General features: G+C 44.2%; 2 protein-coding genes and 3 non-coding genes across 6 annotated transcripts in view; 1 reads left to right on the top strand and 4 right to left on the bottom strand.

Moving 5' to 3' along the window:
- The window catches only part of IMMT (inner membrane mitochondrial protein), a 52,529-nt gene extending 46,674 nt beyond the window's left edge, over nt 1-5,855 (top strand). The window contains exon 15 of the mRNA XM_073342857.1: nt 5,714-5,855. Within this exon, the coding sequence (XP_073198958.1) occupies nt 5,714-5,775 (62 nt within the window). The 3' untranslated portion in view covers nt 5,776-5,855. The remainder of the gene's footprint in view (nt 1-5,713) is intronic.
- Nucleotides 1-24,893, bottom strand: part of PTCD3 (pentatricopeptide repeat domain 3) — a 43,493-nt gene that overhangs the window by 8,775 nt on the left and 9,825 nt on the right. For both annotated transcript variants that reach the window (XM_073342858.1, XM_073342860.1), the window contains 12 exons: nt 24,495-24,568; nt 15,802-15,889; nt 15,650-15,710; nt 15,192-15,274; nt 14,431-14,575; nt 12,682-12,732; nt 11,619-11,693; nt 7,866-7,894; nt 7,121-7,227; nt 1,382-1,460; nt 1,187-1,277; nt 533-618 (listed from right to left, as the gene is read on the bottom strand). In XM_073342858.1, the coding sequence (XP_073198959.1) occupies nt 533-618; nt 1,187-1,277; nt 1,382-1,460; nt 7,121-7,227; nt 7,866-7,894; nt 11,619-11,693; nt 12,682-12,732; nt 14,431-14,575; nt 15,192-15,274; nt 15,650-15,710; nt 15,802-15,889; nt 24,495-24,568 (969 nt within the window). The remainder of the gene's footprint in view (nt 1-532; nt 619-1,186; nt 1,278-1,381; nt 1,461-7,120; nt 7,228-7,865; nt 7,895-11,618; nt 11,694-12,681; nt 12,733-14,430; nt 14,576-15,191; nt 15,275-15,649; nt 15,711-15,801; nt 15,890-24,494; nt 24,569-24,893) is intronic.
- On the bottom strand, nt 726-857 carry LOC140911019 (small nucleolar RNA SNORD94). The gene has a single exon (XR_012158812.1). It is a non-coding gene; the product is annotated as a small nucleolar RNA SNORD94 (small nucleolar RNA).
- On the bottom strand, nt 10,041-10,173 carry LOC140911021 (small nucleolar RNA SNORD94). Its single transcript, XR_012158814.1, has one exon. It is a non-coding gene; the product is annotated as a small nucleolar RNA SNORD94 (small nucleolar RNA).
- Nucleotides 15,367-15,513, bottom strand: LOC140911020 (small nucleolar RNA SNORD94). Its single transcript, XR_012158813.1, has one exon. It is a non-coding gene; the product is annotated as a small nucleolar RNA SNORD94 (small nucleolar RNA).

Genomic DNA, 24,893 nt, shown 5'->3' with positions numbered 1-24,893 from the left:
GACAAACCCAACATGCCCCAGAGAGAGACCAATTTCATTCTAGGAGGGAGAGATCTATTCATTGTGCACAGTCAGATTTGGAGCCTGAACCCCTCTCCATTTACAAGAAAATTAGTTGCTGGCAGGGCGTTCTCATGAGGGACCCACCCAAGTACTGGAATTCACCACCCTGGTCCCTAATGTACTGACTGTCAGGGCATGCTGCAAAGCCCACCTTTTTTGAGGATGGAGGCGCATGTTGAAAGCTGATGCAGGTTTTTGGGAAGATGCTGAGCTTATTTGCCATATATTGAAACCTCAAACTAATAAAGGTGCCTAGAACCCTTAATAGGAACTTTAAATTAATCTAAATATATAGGCTTGTATTATTTGTGATCTCCATGCAGTGAATGGAAATCCAGGATTCTCTACATGATGGTTCTAGTTACTCTAATACTTTGCACTTAGTGTTAAAAAAACAAAATAACGCCCCCAATGGACAGTAAAGTCAGGGTGACACTTTCACCCTCACTGGTCACTTCATGAGCCTCACCTCCTGAGGGTGTATCTCCCTGGCCATCAGAGCCAACACCTCCTCCAACAGTTCAGGTCTGTTGCTAAGACCAAGCTGTTTGATCTCTGATTGAAGGAAGAGAGTGGTTAGCAATGGTGCCATTACTGCATCGGACACCCAACATTCCCTCCCAAGGAGCAAGCAGGACAATTTTTAATAGTACATTTAAAGAGCAGCTCAGATGTAGGCACCACTCTCATGTAAATGTTCTGACTTTTCCCACCACATGCAGGACAAAAACATTTACATTCAGCTCCCATAATGCAGCTGAGGTCCGTACCCCTGCGCCAATCATCATTGCCGTTTTAAAGGAAGAGCCATGTATTTTTCCCTTCAACGAATAGTTCCACTAGTTGTACAACCTCTGTCCACCCTCCCTTTAATCACCATACTAAGATGTCCTGACGTTGCATTGTGAGACTATCATGGCTGTGAGCTTGTGTTCGGAAGATGCAAGCAGGACAAACATCACAGCAGCATGACATTGTACTGCAATAGTTTGTGGCTCTCACCATGGAGGCATTTAAGTGGCTCTTCAATGACTAGTATGCTGCCTTAACCCTTTTAGCAGGTGAGCTGTATGGGCAAGCCTAAGGTTACCATAAGGAAGCAAGAAACCAAGCTATCACTAACCTTTCCAAATCTGAGGGACCATTTCCAAATGGTTGGCTGTGTCCAGTGCTTGAAGGAGATCCCACATTACTTGAGCATTTGGGTAGAAGAGCTGATGAACAGAGACAGCAGTTTAGCCTGGTAGGATTGCCTTGCTCTTCCAGATTTATATTGTAAACATGAATGCTACCCAGATACATTGAAATACCATCTTACCGAAGGGACCAGTTCTTTATACCACTTCAATATGACATCGAGTTGTTCCATCATACACAACAGACTAAAGAACCTTGCACTGCAGAAAAGGGAAAAAAATGCAGGCTATCAGAACTTGGTAGTAATTAGATTGGCTGAAATGGACAGAAGCAGGACCTGTAAATAGCAATGCTCAGATCTGAATGAAGTAACATTTCCATGACTAGCATGAAATTGGACATTAAACACAGTCATCTTTGAAAAAGTAATGTTTTTGGTTGGTGTGACCCTAAGAACTCTCAATGCCATCTAGCAAAGGGTTCACTGTTCTGTAACAGCAACTCCTAACAGGCCTGACAAACTCACTACACCTAACACACTGCTCTCATAGTATTTACCCAAAAAGGGTAGTTAGGTGTCTAATGGAAGCTTATGTCATACTGATCCTCCTAATCATTGTGTGATGTAAGTACGGGTGATATTTAAGAAGCTGTATGTACATACTTAAAATATGTTTAGAATCTGTGTCCTAGGCAGAGCTGACAAGCTGGTTTTGCCAGACAAAGGGATGTGGAATTACCTATCCACTCTGTCTCTGATGGAAATTAAGCCAACACAAAGCAAGCCCCATTTGCATGAAAAGTCAATAGGAATAACAGATTGTTGAGGGGAGAGAAGGAAAAGTGAACTCAGCAGGGGAGAGCACCCCAGAGTCTGAGCCTCAGGGAGTTGTCTGACTCTGTGGACAAAAACAATGCATTTGGGGGTATAAGGTGGCACCAGAACCCCTCCTGCCCTTGAAGGGGTAACCAGACAGTGTGGTTGCATTCATGAAAACAGGATCTCAACCAACCTAGGCTGAAATACAGCAGAAAAGGCTTAGCTGAGACAAGACTACCTTAGACAAGGATTGTTTGCAGTGTTTTTGTAGCTGTGCTTGTCCCAGGACAAGAGAGACAAGGTTGGTGAGGTAATATCTTTTATTGTACCAACTTCCGTTGGTGAAAGACAAGCTTTCAGGCTCCAAGAGCTCTTCTTCAGGTCTTTACACAAGGACTTCAGCCTGTTAAGTGTCAGTCTCTAGAAAAAAGAAAAGGAGGACTTGTGGCACCTTAGAGACTAACCAATTTATTAGAGCATAAGCTTTCGTGAGCTACAGCTCACTTCTTCAGATGCATATCGTGGAAACTGCAGCAGGCTTTATATATACACAGAGAATATGAAACAATACCTATTCCCACCCCACTGTCCTGCTGGTAATAGCTTATCTAAAGTGATTTCCAGCACAAATCCAGGTTTTCTCACCCTCCACCCCCCCACACAAATTCACTCTCCTGCTGGTGATAGCCCATCCAAAGTGATAACTCTTTACACAATGTGCATGACAATTAAGCTGGGCTATTTCCTGCATAAATCCAGGTTCTCACATCCCCCCCACCCCCATACACACACAAACTCACTCTCCTGCTGGTAATAGCTCATCCAAACTGACCACTCTTCAAGTTAAAATCCAAGTTAAACCAGAACATCTGGGGGGGGGGGGTAGGAAAAAACAAGAGGAAACAGGCTACCTTGCATAATGACTTAGCCACTCCAAGTCTCTATTTAAGCCTAAATTAATAGTATCCAATTTGCAAATGAATTCCAATTCAGCAGTTTCTCGCTGGAGTCTGGATTTGAAGTTTTTTTGTTTTAAGATAGCGACCTTCATGTCTGTGATCGCGTGACCAGAGAGATTGAAGTGTTCTCCGACTGGTTTATGAATGTTATAATTCTTGACATCTGATTTGTGTCCATTTATTCTTTTACGTAGAGACTGTCCAGTTTGACCAATGTACATGGCAGAGGGGCATTGCTGGCACATGATGGCATATATCACATTGGTGGATGTGCAGGTGAACGAGCCTCTGATAGTGTGGCTGATGTTATTAGGCCCTGTGATGGTGTCCCCTGAATAGATATGTGGGCACAGTTGGCAACGGGCTTTGTTGCAAGGATAAGTTCCTGGGTTAGTGGTTCTGTTGTGTGGTATGTGGTTGTTGGTGAGTATTTGCTTCAGGTTGCGGGGCTGTCTGTAGGCAAGGACTGGCCTGTCTCCCAAGATTTGTGAGAGTGTTGGGTCATCCTTTAGGATAGGTTGTAGATCCTTAATAATGCGTTGGAGGGGTTTTAGTTGGGGGCTGAAGGTGACGGCTAGTGGCGTTCTGTTATTTTCTTTGTTAGGCCTGTCCTGACAGGCCTAACAAAGAAAATAACAGAACGCCACTAGCCGTCACCTTCAGCCCCCAACTAAAACCCCTCCAACGCATTATTAAGGATCTACAACCTATCCTAAAGGATGACCCAACACTCTCACAAATCTTGGGAGACAGGCCAGTCCTTGCCTACAGACAGCCCCGCAACCTGAAGCAAATACTCACCAACAACCACATACCACACAACAGAACCACTAACCCAGGAACTTATCCTTGCAACAAAGCCCGTTGCCAACTGTGCCCACATATCTATTCAGGGGACACCATCACAGGGCCTAATAACATCAGCCACACTATCAGAGGCTCGTTCACCTGCACATCCACCAATGTGATATATGCCATCATGTGCCAGCAATGCCCCTCTGCCATGTACATTGGTCAAACTGGACAGTCTCTACGTAAAAGAATAAATGGACACAAATCAGATGTCAAGAATTATAACATTCATAAACCAGTCGGAGAACACTTCAATCTCTCTGGTCACGCGATCACAGACATGAAGGTCGCTATCTTAAAACAAAAAAACTTCAAATCCAGACTCCAGCGAGAAACTGCTGAATTGGAATTCATTTGCAAATTGGATACTATTAATTTAGGCTTAAATAGAGACTTGGAGTGGCTAAGTCATTATGCAAGGTAGCCTGTTTCCTCTTGTTTTTTCCTACCCCCCCCCCCCAGATGTTCTGGTTTAACTTGGATTTTAACTTGAAGAGTGGTCAGTTTGGATGAGCTATTACCAGCAGGAGAGTGAGTTTGTGTGTGTATGGGGGTGGGGGGGATGTGAGAACCTGGATTTATGCAGGAAATAGCCCAGCTTAATTGTCATGCACATTGTGTAAAGAGTTATCACTTTGGATGGGCTATCACCAGCAGGAGAGTGAATTTGTGTGGGGGGGTGGAGGGTGAGAAAACCTGGATTTGTGCTGGAAATCACTTTAGATAAGCTATTACCAGCAGGACAGTGGGGTGGGAATAGGTATTGTTTCATATTCTCTGTGTATATATAAAGCCTGCTGCAGTTTCCACGATATGCATCTGAAGAAGTGAGCTGTAGCTCACGAAAGCTTATGCTCTAATAAATTGGTTAGTCTCTAAGGTGCCACAAGTCCTCCTTTTCTTTTTGCGAATACAGACTAACACGGCTGTTACTCTGAAACCAGTCTCTAGAAAGAATGTTACAACTTTTGCTTTATTTGTAACCTGTTGTTCTTAGTATCCTTGATCACTGTCTCTTAAAACTTAACTTTTATTAATCAATTTATATTTGTTTTCACTATAAATCGATTACAGTGCTATATTGTTATATTGCAGCTGAATCAAACAAGCTGGAGCGTTTATATTATTCCCTGGGGTGCAGCAAACAGGTTAATTTCTGTGACTGTCCCGTGACAGGGGCCGGACAGCAGAGAGGAATGTTCTGCAGGGGAGCTCAGGCACTGGGGAACAAAGCAAAGTTAGAGCCGACGGAGTCCTGAGGAGAATGCTTGAGTGGGTGAAAAGCTGGTGGTGTGCAGGATCTGGCACCCAGCTACCACAAAAGGGACTCCCACAAGGCAGGGGGCAGCAAGGTGACCCCCAGTCCTGGGCATCCAGAGAGAGTGTCACGGTGGGAAAGAACTTCTAGGGTTGATGTAAGTGGTAGGACTGGTTAGAATTAGAATGCAAATATCCATCTTGACTTGCAATATACTAGTTCCAATATCCAAAGTTTAGGGATCTCTTCCATGTAACTGCAGATTAATGTTCACATAGAAATGGATGGAAAGTGAACTTGTGCCAACAGCCAGATTAGAATGTAGGTCAAAGAGCAGCGAAACACAATCATCCTACTCCTCCTACCATGGTGTAACAACCCCCACTCCCCAAGTGTTCCCCCAATTCATTGACAGGAAGATGCATGCACTTTGTTAAAATAGCCAAAACCCTGCCCTTTTAAACTTGTTAGAACCGTTTCATTGGTACAGTATCCAGAATAGGTGAACACAGAGAAAACATTTTTGCCCTATAGATAAGAAACAATTTCTAAGACTAGTAACAGAATATTTTTGTGAGCTGGTGATTGGCCAAGAAACTACTTCACTTTTGCTTTACTCAACAGACTGTCCTAGAGCCACAAAGAGAAGCAACTCATCAAATCAAGTCCCTGACCTGATGCAATGAATGAGACTGCTTATCATCTAAATCCAGTTGTCTCCTTTGACTTAAATTATAGACTTTAAACTATAGACTAATAAAGATCCTATCAATCCTATTACACTAACAGTGTCTTCATGGATACTGATTCCAATACCGAACTCCTTTCTTGGTGCTTCTTTAACCCTATCCTTCCAATGGGCTTTTCTTCAGGTCACCTCAGCATCTCTCTTGATATTTCCTATTATGCTCAATTAGCATGACGTCTGAGAACCTATGGATATGCATGTTTCAGATGCTACTGTTAGACCTGCACAACACTAAGTGTAACAGGATGAAATCTTTACCCCTTTAGGGGTAGAAGCAGGGGACCTGGGATCAGCCAACCCTATTCCAGGGCTAAGCCTTTTTAAAGAGAAGGCATGCTGGGATACCTGGTTCCTTGAAGGACATGGAGAACTACAGTCCTTTGTGGGGGTCAGAGGGGCCCGGTGACAGTCACATGACCAGCCACAGTATAAAAGGAAAGCCTGAACTTTCACTTAGCCTGTGAGGATGGCGGGAGAGTAGAGTAGAAACACTCTCCAGAGTCCAAATCCCAGGTTGGAGACCGCAAGGAGCAGGAGCCTCAGCTGAGAGAGCTGCAAGAAACTGAACCAAGCCCTAGTAAACGACTGGAAAGCCTTCTGAGCCTAGAGGGAGGGCTACATGGACACTAAATCCTATTATAAACTGAAAGGACGAATGGATCCCAGAGAACATGGCTAGGCTAGAAGGTTTGATGCATGTTATTTTATGGTAACAAACTATACCTAGAAGGGGAGTAGTACTGTGAAGAACTCTTCATTTCTTGTGCTGGTTTGATCAGAGACCAAAAGTAAACTGAGACAGTGGATAGGCGAGACAGAAGATTGGGTGAGCCCCTGCCTCACCAAGAGTTTTTATGCTTCCTCTATTCTGGGCAAGAAAATGTGCTGGGTGAAAAGACAGAACTGATTTTCCTATAATGTAAGTGGGGCTGTTTAGGGGAAGTGATTTTGAAACACTGAATCTGGTGTCCTTTCAAAATTATTTATTCTACACATTTAGTCTGCTAGCAGTTATGAATCTTAATCAGCTTCTTGTATATTTTAAAAAGCTTTCATTTTACTGTTAGATGAGAACCACAAGCAAGCTATCCCCACTCCTACTCCAAAGGACAGACTTAAAAAGTTATCTGTATTCTAGCTGATGCTCACGAAAGTCTCTTTCTGCATAAAGAATAGTTCAATTTTCAAATCCTAATTTATTAAATACTGGTTTATGTTTAAGTAAAATGAGGACAGTGTTCTTAATATATTAATGGTACTAAACGTAGCTGCACCAAACTTACCAATAGAGAGACTGTCGCTGTGCATCTCCTATAAGTTTCCAGTTGTCTCCTGTCTCCAGTACCTTATGTAATCTATATGCAAGATCAACATCCTTAAGACTGAAGCACTGCAATAAACAAATGCACATTTAAGTTGCTCAGATACAACACTTACATCACATCCTTCTATGCATGCCATCAGAGCTATTTACAGAGTCAATCAGCTGATCGTGAAAGGAAAGTTTAAAGACAAGATGTGAAGAAGCACTTCAGTGCAGTGATGGATTAACTGTTTCCTTGAGCTAAGACGAAGAATCACTTTGGCTGGCTTCATTTAAGGGCAAGTTAAACAAGTGTGGGTGTGTGGATCTTTTGAACAGTGTTGAAGTGATCAGAAAACATATAGTGGGACAGAGAAATACAGTCCAAAAAAAGAGAAAAAGTATCCCTTTATCTGTATTGCATGCTGGAAGTTGCCTGGATTGTGGCCCACAGGCAGATGGGTTACTGATTCAGTGGCTGACAGGGGCAGAAGAGAATTTCAGACTGGGAGGTACAAATGAAACAATGGGGAAATGAAAGACTACTGGAGGCAGCCAAGGCTGGTGGAACTAAATGAGCAAGGAAAGCAAATAGTTGAAGCTAGTCTGTGCAGTAGATTTGGAATACCCAGAGGCAATTCTAAACTAGATTTATAAGCCTGCAGGAAGGCAATGAAATAGAGGAACTCATTCAAAGTATTAAAATACAAGCAACGAATACTTACTATTCGCATTGCACTGACAAAGAAATTGTCTGAAAGGAAAAAAAAACATCGAGTCCATTAACATCTAGTTTTGAGAAATACTAACCACATCTCTAATGTGGTCTCACACGAAACAGGAGAGGCTTTTCCAGTTATACAGAAGACTTTGTAGTTAAGTTTGATAAAGTAGCTGGGACTCCTGTATTACACTTTTAGACTCAGGCAAGAGATCTGTTTGGCTAGCCAGCTTCTGGGAGAAAGACATCTACAGAGGACTCATATTCAGGAGTAGGGCAGCTTTGTGAAAACTACATTCATCTGTTTGCTTCAGGACAGTATTTTCAGAGTCATGCCAGTAAGAAGAGCCACCTGCTTCCCACCTCCACAGCCTCCAGTAGAGGCTGTAGGAACACATACATAAAGGCAGACACTTCCCAAACTCCTTTCTTCCCCTTTGCTGGGGTACATACTAGAGCATTGTTTCCCAAATGCTGCCACCAGGGGCTTTTCTTGTGGCCACAGCCTCCCGGGCTGTGATGGGGGGGAGGGAAAAGTAGAGCCCCCGCCCCCACCCTGCTGCTCCTGGATGCTGGGGCGAGCAGCAGGGGTTGGGCCCTGCCCCCTTCTGGAGTCATCTGGGGCACAATGCTGTAGGAGCGGGCTGAGTTCCCCATTTTCCCCTGGGTGGCAGGGCTCAGGCTTTGGGCTTCAGCCCTGGGGTAGCAAGCTCTGTCCACGGGCTTCAGTCTCCAGCCCTGGGCTCTGGCTGTGCAGTAGCAGGCCCCAGGCTCCGGCCACATGGCTTCAGGCTGTGCCTGGACCCCATCCTCTGGCCACGTGGCTTTGGGCTCTGGCCACAGGGCTTCAGCCCCGCATTGCCTCCCCCAACCCTCCATCCATGGCTTAATTTGTCTCCAGGCTTGCCAGGGCTGATTAAGTCTGTTGTGAAAAGTGATACTTGTACGTCTGTTAATATCACTTTTCACAACAGACGCAATAAATAAGTTACAATGCTTTGGATGTGTAAATGTGCATATTTATTGATTAGCTTTAGGATAACCAAAGTATTTTAGGAAAAAGTGAGATAGCGGCCACCAAAACATTTATCCTGAGAGCCCCTGCACCAAAGCATGTACAACAGTTGCCTCCTCCCCCTTTGCCTACACACTTATTCACACTTCATCACGAACAGACTCCTCCAGCAGCAAGAAAACCACTTCCCTTCCACCTCTGATAAACGCAGAAACCACTAAAGAGGGGAAAACCATTCGGTCCGGGAATATGGAGAAGAGCAACAGCTGTGCAGACCATCTGTGCATGGGCTAGAGAAGTCTTCCCGGCAGTTTTTAAAAACAAGTTTAATGTAAGAGTGTGCAACTTGTGCTCTAAATTCAGGCAGTGACTGAAATCATGGCTGTTTGTGGACAGCAATATGGATGAAAGAATCTAACTGAATTGCCTTTGGGAGATGTATTAGGCCAGAAGTGGGCAAACTATGGCCCGCAGGACTGTCCTTCCTGGCCCCTGAGCTCCTGGCCTGGGAGGCTAGTCCCCAGCCCCTCCTGGGGGGCCGGTTAGCGGTCGGGGGTGTGGATAGGGGGTCGGGGCAGTCAAAGGACAGGGAGCGGGGGGGGGGTAGTTTGGAGTGGGGGGAGGGTCCCAGGAGGGGGCAGTCAGGGGACAAGGAGCAAGGGGGTTGGATGGGTCGGGGGCTCTCAGGGGGACAGAGGGTGAGAATGGGAGGGGGCAAATAGGGGGCAGGGGCCAGGCTTCCCTACCTGGCCCTCCATACAGTTTTGCACCCCCACGTGGCCCTTGGGCCAAAAAGGTTGCCCACTCCTGTATTAGGCTCATGGTGGCAAGGCATTGAAGAGTTAAGATGCCTTTTTAGGACAGAAGTACCATCCTGCTATTAAAATGTTTAGAATATCCATCAGCTATCTGCATTATAACCTACAAATCCTTTGGGATACAAGGTCAAGATCTTGCAGAGGACATTTTAAATTGGTGTGTGGTTTACAAGGGCAAGAGTGAATATATACACTGCAATGCACTCCAAAGGGGCAAGACTCCATTTTAGTGAAAGTGCTAAGTTTAGAGGAACGACTGGAAGTCTCCAAAAATAAGTTGAGAAATATCATGCACTGGAGAAGTGTAAGAATGATTTGTTGTTGTTTTTTTAAGAGTTTAATTAAAGCAGCTCAGACTAGGCACAAGTCTCATGTAAATATTCTCAGATGCCCCACTACACGCAGGACAGAGAAACATTTACATTCAGCTCCCATGATTCAGCTGAGGTCTGTACCCCTGCGCCAATCATCATTGCCTTATTCAAAAGTGATATTTCTTTCGTGATTCCAAAGGAACATTAAGAGCAGTGTGGAAGAGTCAGCAAAGGGCTAGTTTTTGTTCATTTACATGGTCTTTTCCTTCAGTGATCATTACTAGCATTTCACTCAGTCTGTACCATGTCTGATATGAACGAGTGTACTGAGTAGTTCTAAATGCGAAGTAAGACCATCCTTAGGGTCAAGCCACAGCGCATTAGGCTGCCACACAGTAGTCAGTTTGAGATGAGACTCTGGGTCCTTAGTTCCTGGGACACCGTGAATGGAAGGGTCTCAATCCCCACAGGAAAAGCACCTGTCTGGGTCACTCTGTGAGTCCCCTCCAACTAACATAAGGAGCGGTGCTGAAAGACAGCAGAAGCAGTGTGGGGTGAAAAGCCAGTGTAGAAGGGCCAAAACTTTAATGTAAAACATTAAGGGCTTGTCTACACTTAACACACTGCAGCTGCATTGCTGTCGTGCTTCAGTGTAGACACTACCTATGGTGATGTGAGGTGTTCTCCCACTGGTGCAGGTAATCCACCACCCTGAGAATTCTTCCATCAACCTAGCACAGTCTACATGGGGACTAAGGTCAGTTTAGCTATGCTGCTCAGGGGTGTGGATTTTTCACATCCCTGAGTGACATAGCTGAGCTGATCTAATTTTCTAGGGTAGATCAGCCCTAAGACTAGATTATGTGGCAGACAGATCATCTGAAGATTAGTTTTCCAGGGTGAAGAAAGTTTCTAGCAGAGTAGCCTAGTGGACTACTAAACATCTAGCAATACACATTTGTCAGAAATACACTTGTTGAGGCAAATACAGTAAAGTACTAGTTTCTTTTCTACAGCACATGCTTCAAAATCTAATTTTAGAACTAATTTGTTCAACCCATCTGACATTTCCATTCACTGATCAAATTTGCCCAGTACAGCAATAGCAACAAGACACGTGGGACATTCTGAATCTTTGCCTCTCCTCACCTACCACAGAGTAGATTTGTTTGAAGTACTGTTTTCCATTAGGCTTCATTTTATACAATTTTCAGACCAGGACTAGGAGTCTAGAACTAATCCCACAGTTCTGCAATCAAAACCCAACTAATATCAAGAAATGCAGCGACTTTCTGGAAATGCTAGCAGACATTCTTCTCCAGAACGGTGCAGCGCTGCTCCACTTGCTCTGCTCGATACTGTCCCACGAGAAAGGAAATGCTGTGTCAATACTGTGGAGCACCTTTAAGACAGCTGGTGTTTTGTGCTCCACCCCATCAACAAATACTGTACTATATTTAGTCAGAGGTAAACAAATTAGTAAGCTACTAGCTCAGAATACACTTGGTTTACCTATGCCTGCTGGACTTATCTGCAGTTGGCTGGACAGCTTACCCGTGTTTATTATATCAGAAGAGAGAGCAAGTTGTTAGATATACCAAATTACTTACCATCATCTGGATCCCGAGCAACAAAAGTCTTTCCTTCAATTTCATCCATCACTTCATAGATCATTTCCATTGAGCCTGGGGCAGATATGATAGTATGACAAACATATATGCAACTATCAGAGCTCCACTGTGTTACACAGTTCATTGACAAGATATGTCTAGCAAAAGCACCATGGAAATGGAACCAGGTGTTGGTGGGATTCTGAAGGCAGCTCAAGTAACAGTTCTTTTTTCTCCCTCTCACTATGGTTTTGCTGCTCCAAATCAACTACAGTTTTATTTAAATTAAAAATTGCCTGACATTGGATTTACATAACACAACAGGATGGCTTCAGAAATGTAGACATTTCCTAAAAGACCAATTCAAGATCCCTCCCCAAAGGCCAAGCAAACAGGCCTTAACAGGCAGGGGATTTGCCACAGCGGTTGATGGGATGAGCAGACAAAATCCAACCCACTCAACCACAGATACCAGTGCAGCTGTCCCACAAACATTATTACAGCCTATGAACTATAGTAGTGACCACTGCATTCTTTTCTTCCCCACCCTCAGGGATTTTGGCTAGTGGACCATGGGGTGATGGATTCCACAGGTCAGACCCCTGCCTTTCTCCCACCCATGCTACACAGAGTACCATATACAGCACTGTTCCCAAGCAGCAGGGGATGCAGAGTCCCTCTGCATGGCCTCTCCCATGTCCAGTGTAGTGCTGTGTTTATGGCTTGCAAGAGTGTAGGATTTTCCAACTAATGCATGGTCATAACACAGTCTTCTATTTGCTGATCTCCATGTGGAAAGGGTATCTCTTCTGTCCCCACAGAAAGTTCGCCAGAGAGAAGCAGCCTCCTCTCCTTAACACATGATAGGAGCCCCCTTAGCTTTTTCTAATGAGCTATTTGGGCAGTGCAGCAATCAGAGAGGCAATGCGCATGATCCTTACAAGATAGTTGCATGGCATGACAGTATTTTCAAACCATCAGAGTGCTGCTTTCATCCAAGCCACTTTTAGGCACTCAGAACAGTTTGCAACTAAGACACAGAGCAAGTTTACATTGTACGTACCGGATTTATAAAATATACCAAGGAGATGTTCAAACGTTGCAAGGCTGGGTTCTGCAAAGTACAAAGATACTGAAGTCAGCCTGGTAAACGGAGGCAGGCAAAGCTTTACAACTGAACTCTAAAGTAACAGCAAAGAGACGCACAAAGAAGTTATATATATTTTGTCTGTTAATACCTCTGTATCTGCAAAAGATTTATTAATAGCAAAGGTTTCTCAGAGACTGAAAAATAAATTAATAAATAATACTAACATGGCCCCAGAGATGACATTAACTATATTATTTTACCTCTTAAATCAGTGGAGTAAAAGAAGCCACATTTAGAACTTGTGTAGTTAATAGTCTATTTGACTATTCCTATCACACATGGAATCCTATGTGACACATTACAGATGTACAATTGTCCATAGATTAAGACCTGAAGGGACCACTGCTCATCTAGTCTGATCTCTTTCAGTCAGTAATTCCTGCATCAAGCCCATAAATTCTGGTTAAAATAGAGTGTCTCTTTTAGAAAGACACCAGTCTTGTTTTAAAGACTTCATGGGATACAGACTCCACATCCCTGGAAAAACTGTTAATGACTATTTACCCTCACTGTTGAACATACATTCAAACTAGAAGTAAGGTGCATCTAGCTTCGGCTTTGAGCAAGTCTATATCATTGTGCATTTTTCTGCTAGATTCACATGCCAGTTATCAAAATCTTCTTCCACATAGGCACTTAAGACCATGAGCATGTCACCTCTGAACCTTTTCTTAGATAAACTAAATAGATTCAGCTTAAGTCTCACTGTGAAACAGGATTTTCCAGTCCTCAAATCAGTCCTGTAGCTTTTTCCCAGCATCCTTTTTGAAGTGCTAATGGAATCTCATTTAAAAAAAAAGAAAAAGCAGCAGATTCGTTTAACAAGACCTACTTTTCTATCAAACCACATTGCTACAGCATTAGTTCTTGTTTGCCTGCATTATTTTACAAGTTAGTTTATAAGCAAACCAAGAGGCATTAAAACCTGAACTGCAGGAACTTCTATTCCAAAGATTTGAAAACTGTATGCTTTATTTCATATTACTTATAGTAACATCTTACGGCCCCAGTTTAGATCAGAGCCCAGGCACTGTACAAACACATAGTAAGAGAAAATTCTTGCCTTGAAAAGCTTAGAATCTAACTAATAATTATGGATAACTGCATTATATAGATGTAATGCAAATTTCCCCTAATTTGTTTGTTTACAAATGACATTTACCTGAACCAGCATGAGGCTTGATCCTGTAGTCTTTACAAGCCCCAAACTCTCATGGGCTTCAAAGATTGCAGAATTGGGGCCCATGGTTTTAAACATGCAAAGCAGTATTCCTGGCACACGTCACAAAGTTTTAAACTCTCAGAACCTTGTCTTTCTTTGGTCAAGCCTATGATGTATTAATCATTTGTATAGTACTTTACAATTTAGAATTAAGACTGGAATGGGACTCATGAGAGTCAGGTTCAATTCCAGGCTCTGGCACTGATTTGCCAGGTTACTTCACCTCTGTGCCTCAGTTTCCCCCCCATCTGTAAAATGAAGATAATTACACTGACCACCTTTGTAAAGCACTTTGAGACGTCTGGAGGAAAAGCTTTATGTAAGAGACAGGTATAACTAAATTATGCCCTGTCTCAAAACTCCTCTGGCCATCACCCTAAAGTTTGCTATTTTGGAAGTACCATTAGGAATATCCAATAAAGTCTAGGGCTCTCTCTTACCTATGTTAAGTGCTTTCATTTCCCTCAGTATCTTTAGGGAGATACCCTTTCCCATACCACCACATTTCCTCACGGTCTTCAAAACAGCATTAAAAGTTAACAGATTTGGTTGCACCTTCTGTTGAACCATGTGATTCAGCAAATCCTATACCAAGAAAAAAAAAAAAAAAAAAGAAAAGAAATAAAACCACACTGCTTTGCATTTTACTCATGACAATTCAACACTTCTATAGAATTTCAGGTGTTTCTTCTGTCTTTATATTGCCAGTGGATGATTGCTCCCAAAACTGTACATTTACTAATGCATTATCTAGTCTTGGTTTAGATTTCCCAAATTATAGGGCTGCAATAACTTTTCTTGGGTGACTATTCCACTCTTATGTTATCCCAAATAATTTAATCTCCCTCCATGGTTTTTATTCCTTTCATATATTTGTAGACAAAATTCAGTGCAGAACTTTGTTTAGAATGCTTGCTCACGTTCCATCATAATTCCACATCCATTCCACTGATTCATGTGTTCTTTAGGCTATTTCCTAAAGGACACATGAATCCCTCTCAAAACAATAGAAGGATTTTTTTTTTGGCGCCACTGTTCTACAAAAATTAGTATTAAACTTGAGTACTTTCTTTGCAAGCACTAATTATATTAGCACCTTATTAGAAAGCTTTTATTTCTAGTATTATTCAAAACACACTTTCATTTATTCCAAACAAAACCAGCCTCCAGCCTCTTCCGTCCCTCATCCCTTTCTCCTTACTTCAACAAGTTCCCATCTTTCAATGTAGTTTTCTTTCACTTCTGGGACTGCTAAAATTAGGGCATTGAAGGTGTACACATCAGCTGGAAGATTTAAGAAAATTAATTTCACAATGAGGAGTTGTATTTTACTAACAAGTACATCTTTATATGGGAGTTTATTGCTTATTGCTAACATGGCTCAGTGTTAGGCAAAGTTTTCATGTGAACTTGTTTCCAGGCAGCCAACCACATGTTGGTCACACTGGAAAAAAAGCAGAGTTCACATTCAGCTCCCATGATCTAGCTGAGGTCTGTACCCCTGCGCCAATCATCATTGCCATGGAAGAAGAGATAGCCAAACAAAATTAGAATATTTTACAACTTTCCAGAAGAATGGATTTTAAGTAACAGAAGACGGTGCATTACATACCAATCTGTCAACTATTACAGAAAAACAGGAGACAGAAAGACACTCACCGGTGTGCCTGTCATTCAGCAAGTCTGTGTACATATCATGAGCCCTCACGCAAGCCCCATGCTGAGAGAAGATAAAAATGTTTTAGAGATACTGACATAGTAAATCGGAAACGAGCAAAACAAAAACTGATATCCTCTGGAGATAACTGTACCTTCACCATTCCTCTGATGATTGTGCAATAGGAGTGTGCATTTCTCTCTGGCATTAGGTTAAATATCCTTTCGGCATTGTTGTTCTCCCTAAACTCAATAAAGAGTACAACATTAGACAGAAAGTCTAGGAGGAAGAATAAGTAGTTTATGAAATTTTTGAGTTAGAGAGTTCCACGAAGAATATCCTCAGGAAAAGAATCGAACATATTACATCTATAGTTTGCTGTATTCTACAGAAGAGTAGGGGTGTTACTTCTGGGATCCAGGAAAAATTCTAAATTTGGATAATTCTATTTTACCTAACAAAACTTTTCTGGCAGCATCAACTGGAGATGGTATTATTCTTCACTTCTTGTCATCCATTGTGTCCCATACAGAGGTGACAAACATGATTTCTATTTATAATTCAACTTCTAAAGCTTTAAAATCACTTTGTCTAGGGATATTTTTAGGGTGACCAATGCCATGGCTACTGAGCATAAGAACATAAGAATGGCCATACTGCAGAGGTGAGCAAACTATGGCCAGGGGCCGCATCCAGCCCTCCAGACATTTTAATCTGGCCCTCGAGCTCCCTCCAGGAAGTGGGGTCTGGGGCTTGTCCCGCTCTGGTGCTCCAGCCAGGGAGTGGGGTTGGGGTCTTACCCCACTCCGCACGGCTCCCAGAAGCGGTGGCATGTCTCCCCTCCGGCTCCTACATGTAGGGGCAGCCAGAGGGCTCTGCACACTGCCCCCAACTCAAGCGCTACCCCCGCAGCTCCCATTGGCTGGGAACTGCAGCCAGTGGGAGCTGCAGGAGCAGCGTCTGCACACAGGGAAGTGCGCAGACCCACCTGGCCACGCCTCTGCATAGGAGCCGGGGGGCAGGAGGGGGGCGGGCATGCCGCTGTTTCTGGGAGCTGCTTGAGATAAGTGCTACCCGGAGCCTGCCCCCCCCCGACCCCCTTCAGAGCCCCAACCCCCTACCTCAGCCCTGATCCCCCTCCTGCCCTCTGAACCCCACAGTCCCAGCCCGGAGCACCCTCCTGCTTCCCCAACTCCTCATTCCCAGCCCCACCCCAGAGCCCACACCCCCAGCCGGAGCCCTCACACCCTCCTGCACCTTCAATTTTGTGAGCATACAGAGCCTGCCATACAATTTCCATACCCAGATGTGGCGCTTGGGCCAAAGAGTTTGCCCACCCTGCCATACTAGGTCAGACCAATGGGTCCTTCTAGCCCAATATCCAGTCTGACAGTGGTCAGTTCCAGGTACTTCAAAAGAAATGAACAGAACAGGGAAATTTGGAGTGATCCATCCTCTGTTATCCAGTCCCAGCTTCTGGCTGTTGGAGGCTTAGGGACACCCCAGGGCACAAAGTTGCAACTCTAACTATCTTAGCTTACAGCCATTGATGGACCTATCCTCCATGAACTTATCTAATTCTTTTCTGAACCCAGTTATACTGTTGGTTGATTGTGTGAAGAACTACTTCCTTTTGTCTGTTTTAAACCACGGCCTATTAATTTAATTGGGTGACCCCAAGTTCTTGTGTTATGTGAAAAGGTAAATAATACTTCCCTATTCACTTTCTCCATACCACTCAGAATTGTATAGACCTCTATCATACCCCCCTGCCACGAGTCATCTCTTTTCTAAGTTGAACAGACCCAGTCTTTTTAATCTCTCCCTGTATGGAAGCTGTTCCATACCCCAAGCATTTGTGTTGCCCTTCTCTGCCCCTTTTCCAATTCTAATATATCTTTTTTTGAGATGACGCAATCAGAGATGCATGCTGTATTCAAGATGAGGGCATACCATGGCATTATGCAGTGGCATTATGATATATTTTCTATCTTATTATCTATCCCTTTCCTAATAGTTCCTAACATTCTATAAGTTTCTTTGACTGCTGCTGCACATTAAGCAGATGTTTTTAAGAGAATTATCCACAATGACACCAAGATATCTTTCTTGAGTGGTAACAGCTAGTTTAGACCCCATCATTTTGTATGTATTGTTGGGATTAAGTTTTCCAATTAGCATCACTTTGCATTTATCAGTATTGAATTTCATCTGCCATTTTCTTGCCCAGTCACCCAGTTTAGTGAGATTCATTTGTAACTCTTCGCAGTCTGCTTTGGACGTAACCATCTTGAGTAATTTTGTCTCATCTGCAAACTTTGCTATCTCACTGTTTCATAAATGATCTGGAAAAGGGGTAATGTTGAACCACATAGGGCCCAATGCAGATCCTTGGTGGATCCCACTATTTACCCCTTCCCATTGTGAAAACTGACTATTTATTCCTACCTTTGCTTCCTGTCCTTGAATCAGATACTGATCCATGAGAGGACTTCCCCTCATATCCCATGAATGTTTATTTAGCTTAAGAGCCTTTGGTGTGGGACCTTTTCAAAAGCTTCCTGAAAGTCCAAGTACACTATATCCACTGGATCATCCTTGTCCCCATGCTTGCTGACTCCTCAAAGAATTCTAATAGCCCTAGTCTACACTAGGAGTTGAGGTCAAATTTAGCAGCATTAAATTGATTTAACCCTGCACCCGTGCACACGACGAAGCCCCTTTTTTTTTTTTTTTTGACTTAAAGGGCTCTTAAAATCGATTTCCTTACTCCACCCCTGACAAGGGGATTAGCTCTGAAATCAACCTGGCTGGGTCGAATTTGGGGTACTGTGGATGCAATTAGACAGCACTGGCCTCCGGGAGCTATCCCAGAGTGCTCCATTGTGACCTCTCTGGACAGCACTCTCAACTCAGATGCACTGGCCAGGTACACAGGAAAAGGCCCGCAAACTTTTGAATTTCATTTCCTCTTTGGTCAGCGTGGCAAGCTGCACGTGAGTGCAGAGGTCATCAGCAGAGGTGACCATGATGGAGTCCCAGAATTGCAAAAGAGCTCCAGTATGGACTGAACGGGAGGTACGGAATCTGATTGCTGTATGGGGAGAGGAATCTGAACTATCAGAACTCCATTCCAGTTTTTGAAATGCCAAAACATTTGTCAAAATCTCCCAGGTCATGAAGGACAGAGGCCATAACAGGGACCCGAAGCAGTGCCGTGTGAAACTTAAGGAGCTGAGGCAAGCCTACCAGAAAACCAGAGAGGCGAACAGCCGCTCCGGGTCAGAGCCCCAAACATGCTGCTTCTATGATGAGCTGCATGCCATTTTAGGGAGTTCAGCCACCACTACCCCAGCTGTGTTGTTTGACTCCTTCAGTGGAGATGAGGCAACATGGAAGCAGGTTTTGGGGACGAGGAAGATGATGATGAGGAGGTTGTAGATAGCTCACAGCAAGCAAGCGGAGAAACCGATTTTCCCAACAGCCAGGAACTGTTTCTCACCCTGGACCTGGAGCCAGTACCCTCTGAACCCACCCAAGGCTGCCTCCCGGACCCGCCAGGCAGAGAAGGGACCTCTGGTGAGTGTACCTTTTTAAATAGTTTACATGGTTTAAAAGCAGGCATGTTAAATGATTAATTTGCCTTGGCATTCACAGCCAGTACAATTACTGGAAAAGTCCGTTAACGTGTCTGGGGATGGAGCAGAAATCCTCCAGGGACATCTCCATAAAGCTCTCCTGGATATATTCCAAAAGGTTTCTGGGGAGGGCAGCCTTATTCCATCCACCATGGTAGGACACTTTACCACACCAGACCAGTAGTATGTAGTCGAGAATCACTGCAGAACAAAGCACTGCAGCGTATGTTTGCTGGTGTTCAAACAACATCCGTTCTTTATCTCTCTGTGTTATCCTCAGGAGAGTGACATCATTCATGGTCACCTCGTTGAAATAGGGTGCTTTTCTTAAGGGGACATTCAGAGGTGCCAGTTCCTGCTGGGCTGTTTGCCTGTGGCTGAACATAAATGTTCCCCGCTGTTAGCCACGGGAAGGGGTTAACCATGTGGTCGGGGGAGGCAAAATGCGACCTTGTAACAAAAGCACATGTGCTATGTATGTAATGTTACCAGCAAGGTTTACCGAGAAAGAGCGTACCCATTGTTCTATAAAATGTGTCTTTTTAAATACCACTGTCCCTTTTTTTTTCTCCACCAGCTGCATGTGTTTCAAGAATCACAGGATCTTCTTCTTCTCAGAGGCTAGCGAAGATCAGAAGGCGAAAAAAACGCACTCGCAATGAAATGTTCTCTGAGCTCATGCTGTCCTCCCACACTGACAGAGCACAGACGAATGCATGGAGACAGACAATGTCAGAGTGCAAAAAAGCACAAAATGACCGGGAAGAGAGATGGTGGGCTGAAGAGAGGGCTGAAGTCGATAGGGGGTAGCAGCGTAAAGAGAGATAGCAGGATTCAATGCCGAGGCTGCTGGAGGACCAAACTCATATGCTACAGCGTATGGTTGAGCTGCAGGAAAGGCAGCAGGAGCACAGACCGCCACCGTGACAGCCCCTGTGTAACCAACCGCCCTCCTCCCCAAGTTCCATAGCCTCCTCACCCAGATGCCCAAGTACGCGGTGGGGGGGGCCCCCCTCCGGCCACCCAGCCACTCCACCCCAGAGGATTGCCCAAGCAACAGAAGGCTGGCATTCAATAAGTTTTAAACTTTTAGAGTGCTGTGTGGCCTTGTCCTTCCCTCCTCCACCACCCCTCCCCGGCTACCTTGGTAGTTATCCCCTTGTTTGTGTGATGAATTAATAAAGAATGCATGAATGTGAAGCAACAATGACTTTATTGCCTCTGCAAGCGGTGATCGAAGGGAGAAGGGGAGGGTGGTTAGCTTACCGGGAAGTAGAGTGAACCAAGGGGTAGGGGGTTTCATCAAGGAGAAACAAACAGAACTTTCACATCATAGCTTGGCCAGTCATGAAACTGGTTTTCAAAGCTTCTCTGATGCGCACCATGCCCTCCTGTGCTCTTCTAACCTCCCTGGTGTCTGGCTGCGCGTAACCAGGGGCCAGGCGATTTGCCTCAACCTCCCACCCCGCCATAAATATCTCCCCCTTACTCTCACAGATATTGTGGAGTGCACAGCAAGCAGTAATAACAGTGGCAATATTGGTTTCACTGAGGTCTAACCGAGTCAGTAAACTGCACCAGCGTGCTTTTAAACATCCAAATGCACATTCTACCACCATTCTGCACTTGCTCAGCCTGTAGTTGAACAGCTCCTGACTACTGTCCAGGGTGCCTATGTATGGCTTCTTGAGCCATGGCATTAAGGGGTAGGCTGGGTCCCCAAGGATATCTATAGGCATTTCAACATCCCCAACAGTTATTTTCTGGTCTGGGAATAAACTCCTTTCCTGCAGCTTTTGAAACAGACCAGAGTTCCTGAAGATGCGAGCGTCATGTACCTTTCCCGGCTATCCCACGCTGATGTTGGTGAAACGTCCCTTGTGATCCACAAGTGCTTGCAGCACTATTGAAAAGTACCCCTTGCGGTTTATGTTCTCGCCGGCTTGGTGCTCTGGTGCCAAGATAGGCATATGAGTTCTGTCTATGGCCCCACCACAGTTAGGGAATCCCATTGCAGCAAAGCCATCCACTATGACCTGCACATTTCCCAGGGTCACTACCCTTGATATCAGCAGATCTTTGACTGCATTGGCTACTTGCAGCACAGCAGCCCCCACAGTAGATTTGCGCACTCCAAATTGATTCCTGACTGACCGGTAGCTGTCTGGCATTGCAAGCTTCCACTGGGCTATTGCCAGTCGCTTCTCAACTGTGAGGGCTGCTCTCATCTTGGTCTTGTGCCTCAGGGCAGGGGAAAGCAAGTCACAAAATTCCATGAAAGTGCCTTTACGCATGCGAAAGTTTTGCAGCCAGTGGGAATCATCCCAGACCTGCGATACTATGCGGTCCCACCAGTCTGTGCTTGTTTCTTGGGCTCAGAATCGGCGTTCTACTGCACGAACCTGCCCCTTTAGCACCATGATGCCTACATTGCCAGGGCCTGTGCTTTGAGAGAAGTCTGTGTCCATGTCTTCATCACTCTCGTCACCGCGCTGATGTCGCCTACTCGCCCGGTTTCGTTTTGCCACATTCTGGTGCTGCATATACTGCTGGATAATGCACGTGGTGTTTAATGTGCTCCTAATTGCCAAAGTGATCTGAGCGGGCTCCATGCTTCCCGTGGTATGGCGTCTGCACAGAAAAAAGGTGCGGAACGATTGTCTACTGTTGCTCTGACGGAGGGAGGGGCGACTGACGACTTGGCTTACAGGGAATTAAAATCAACAAAGGGGGTGGCTTTACATCAAGGAGAAACAAAAACAAATGTCACACAGAGTGGGCCCCTCAAGGATTGAACTCAAAACCCTGGGTTTAGCAGGCCAATGCTCAACCCACTGAGCTATCCCTCCCCCCGGTATTTCAGGCAGGACTGAATCTCCATTAAACTTTTCACAGTGCTCCTGACGATTGTCGGCTGTTGATTTCACAGAGGGAGGGAGGGGGAAGCAAATGAATACAAAAATCTGGTGCATTTCTTGTTTTGATCCACTCCATCTGTCTTTTAGATCTTTGGCTGGCAGCAGACGGTGCAGCAGGAGTGCTAGCCATCCTCATCTCCTGGCTGCTCATCAGAAGATGGTGCAGTAGGACTGCCGGCAGGACTAAAAAGAATGACCTGGTTGAGTCACTCCTATTTTAGTCCCTGCGCCCGTGTCTGCCCAGGTGTTCCTGACCGACCTTACCGAGGCGGCCAGGAGCACCTCGGACATGACGACGATGGTTATCAGGCCTATTGCACCGTCTGCTGCCGAAAGGCAATGGGCTGCTTGCAGTACCACGTCTGCCACCACCCAGGAGACGTACGGTGACAGTGAGCTAAGCGGGCTCCCTGCTTGCCGTGGTATGGCGTCTGCACAGGTAACTCAGGAAAAAAGGCGCAAAACAATTGTCTGCCATTGCTTTCAAGGAGGGATGGGGGGAGGGCCTGACGACATGTACCCAGAACCACCTGCGACAATGTTTTTGCCCCATTAGGCATTGAGATCTCAACCCAGAATTCCAATGGGCAGTGGAGACTGCGGGAACTGTGGGAAAGCTACCCACAGTGCAACACTCCAGAAGTCGACGCTAGCCTCGGTACTGTGGAAACACTCCGCTGAATTAATGCACTTAGAGCATTTTGTGTGGGGACACACACAATGGACTATATAAAAATGATTTCTAAAAAACCGACTTCTATAAATTCAACCTAATTTCGTAGTGTAGACATACCCATAGATTGGCAAGGCATGATTTCTCTTTACAAAAGCCATGTTGACTCTTCCCAACATATCATGTTCATCTATGTGTCTGATAATTCTGTTCTTTACTATAGTTTCAAACAATTTGCCTGGTATTGAAGTTAGGCGTATTGGCCTGCAATTGCCAGGATTGCCTCTGGAACATTTTTTTAAAAATAGACATTACACGAGCTATCTTCAAGTCATCTGGTACAGAGGCTGATTTAAGTGATAGATTACATACTACAGTTAGTAGTTCTCAAGTTCCTTCACAACTTTTGGTTGAATACCATCTGGTCCTGGTGACTTCTTACCATTTATCAATTTGTTCCAAAACCTTCTCTATTGACTCTTCATTCTGGGAGAGTTCCTCAGATTTGTCATCTAAAAAAGAATGGCTCATTTAGCTTCTCTGCAATGGCCTGGTCTTCCTTGAGTACTCCTTTAGCATCTTGATCATCCAGTGACCACACTGATTGTTTGGCAGGCTTCCTGCTTCTGATGTACTTAATTTTTTTGCTGTCAGATTTTGTGTCCTTAGTTAATTGTTCTTCAAGTTCTTTCTTAGCTTGCCTTATTCTACTTTTACACGACTTGCCAGAGTTTATGCTCCTTTCTATTTTTCTCACTAGGATCTGACTTCCAGTTTTTCAAGGATGCCTTTCTGCCTCTAAATGCCTTTTTAATGTGCTATTTAGCCATGATGGCATTTTTATTGTCCCCTTACTGTTTTTTTGTTTTTTTGTTTTTAATTTTCTCCTGGTGCTTCAGAAGTCTTCAGGATGACAGATGTAACATAGTTGCACTCTGTTGGTTACTATTTGCTAGTCACACGTATGCTTGTCAGCCCACCCTCTCTCAAATGTTGCAGAATATAGACTGTGTATAAGATTTACAAACTTCTCCAACCATGTTAAGCCAGAGGTAAAAGGTCAAGCCATTCTTAAACCTCTTACTGGATCTTGATTACCACTCTAGAAAAAGTACAATAAAACCTCAGAGTTACGAACACCACAGGAATGGAGGTTGTTCCTAACTATGAAATATTCATAATTCTGAACAAAACTTTATGGTTGTTCTTTCAAAAGTTTACAACTGAACATTGACTTAATACAGTTTTGAAACTTTACTATGGAGAAGAAAAATGCGGCTTTACCTTTACTTTTTAGTACTTAACATTTAACATAGTATTGTACTGTATTTCCTTTTTTATTTTCGTCTCTGCTGCTGTCTGATTGCATACTTCCGGTTCCAAACGAGGTGTGTAGTTGACTAGTCAGTTCGTAACTCTGGTGTTCATAACTCTGAGGTTCTACTGTATATTTTAAATACATCAACATATGGTATAAAGAGGAGTCAGCTGCAGATATGTTAATAGGTCTTTACAAACACAACAAAAAGAAACTGAAATCTTAGAACACCGCAAGATTCACATCCAAATTACATTTAATAAAACCCCAAGAGACTGCAGGAACACCTTCTATACATACCTCCACTTAGGGCCAATGAAGTCTGAGGTCTTCCGTGAACGCCCCTTCCGTCTCCTCTGATCCGGAACTTCCTCCTGAAAAGATTTTTGCCACAAATATTTACAATGAGTAAAATATCAACCTTTTATTACAATTCTAGTAAGTGATACCTAGAATTAAATAGGCTAAAGACAGCTCCAACTAAACAAGATTTATACACTGCAAAAGAAGTCTAGTGATTCCGTGTCTTCCCCCTAGTCACCAGTGGGGTCACATACAGTGTAGACATTGCTTGCAGGTGAAACCATATTCCTTCACCCTGCCTCCCAATCTACAACAGACAAGTGAATATGAACTATAAGTGAACTCATGTATGGAGCACAGAAAGAAGAGGAACATTAGACTCCTCTCACCATGTAT

This window comes from Lepidochelys kempii, chromosome 4, assembly GCF_965140265.1.
Source record: "Lepidochelys kempii isolate rLepKem1 chromosome 4, rLepKem1.hap2, whole genome shotgun sequence".
NCBI lineage: Eukaryota > Metazoa > Chordata > Testudines > Cheloniidae > Lepidochelys > Lepidochelys kempii.
Note: the sequence above shows the minus strand (reverse complement) of the source record. Positions and strands in the feature narration are given on the sequence as shown.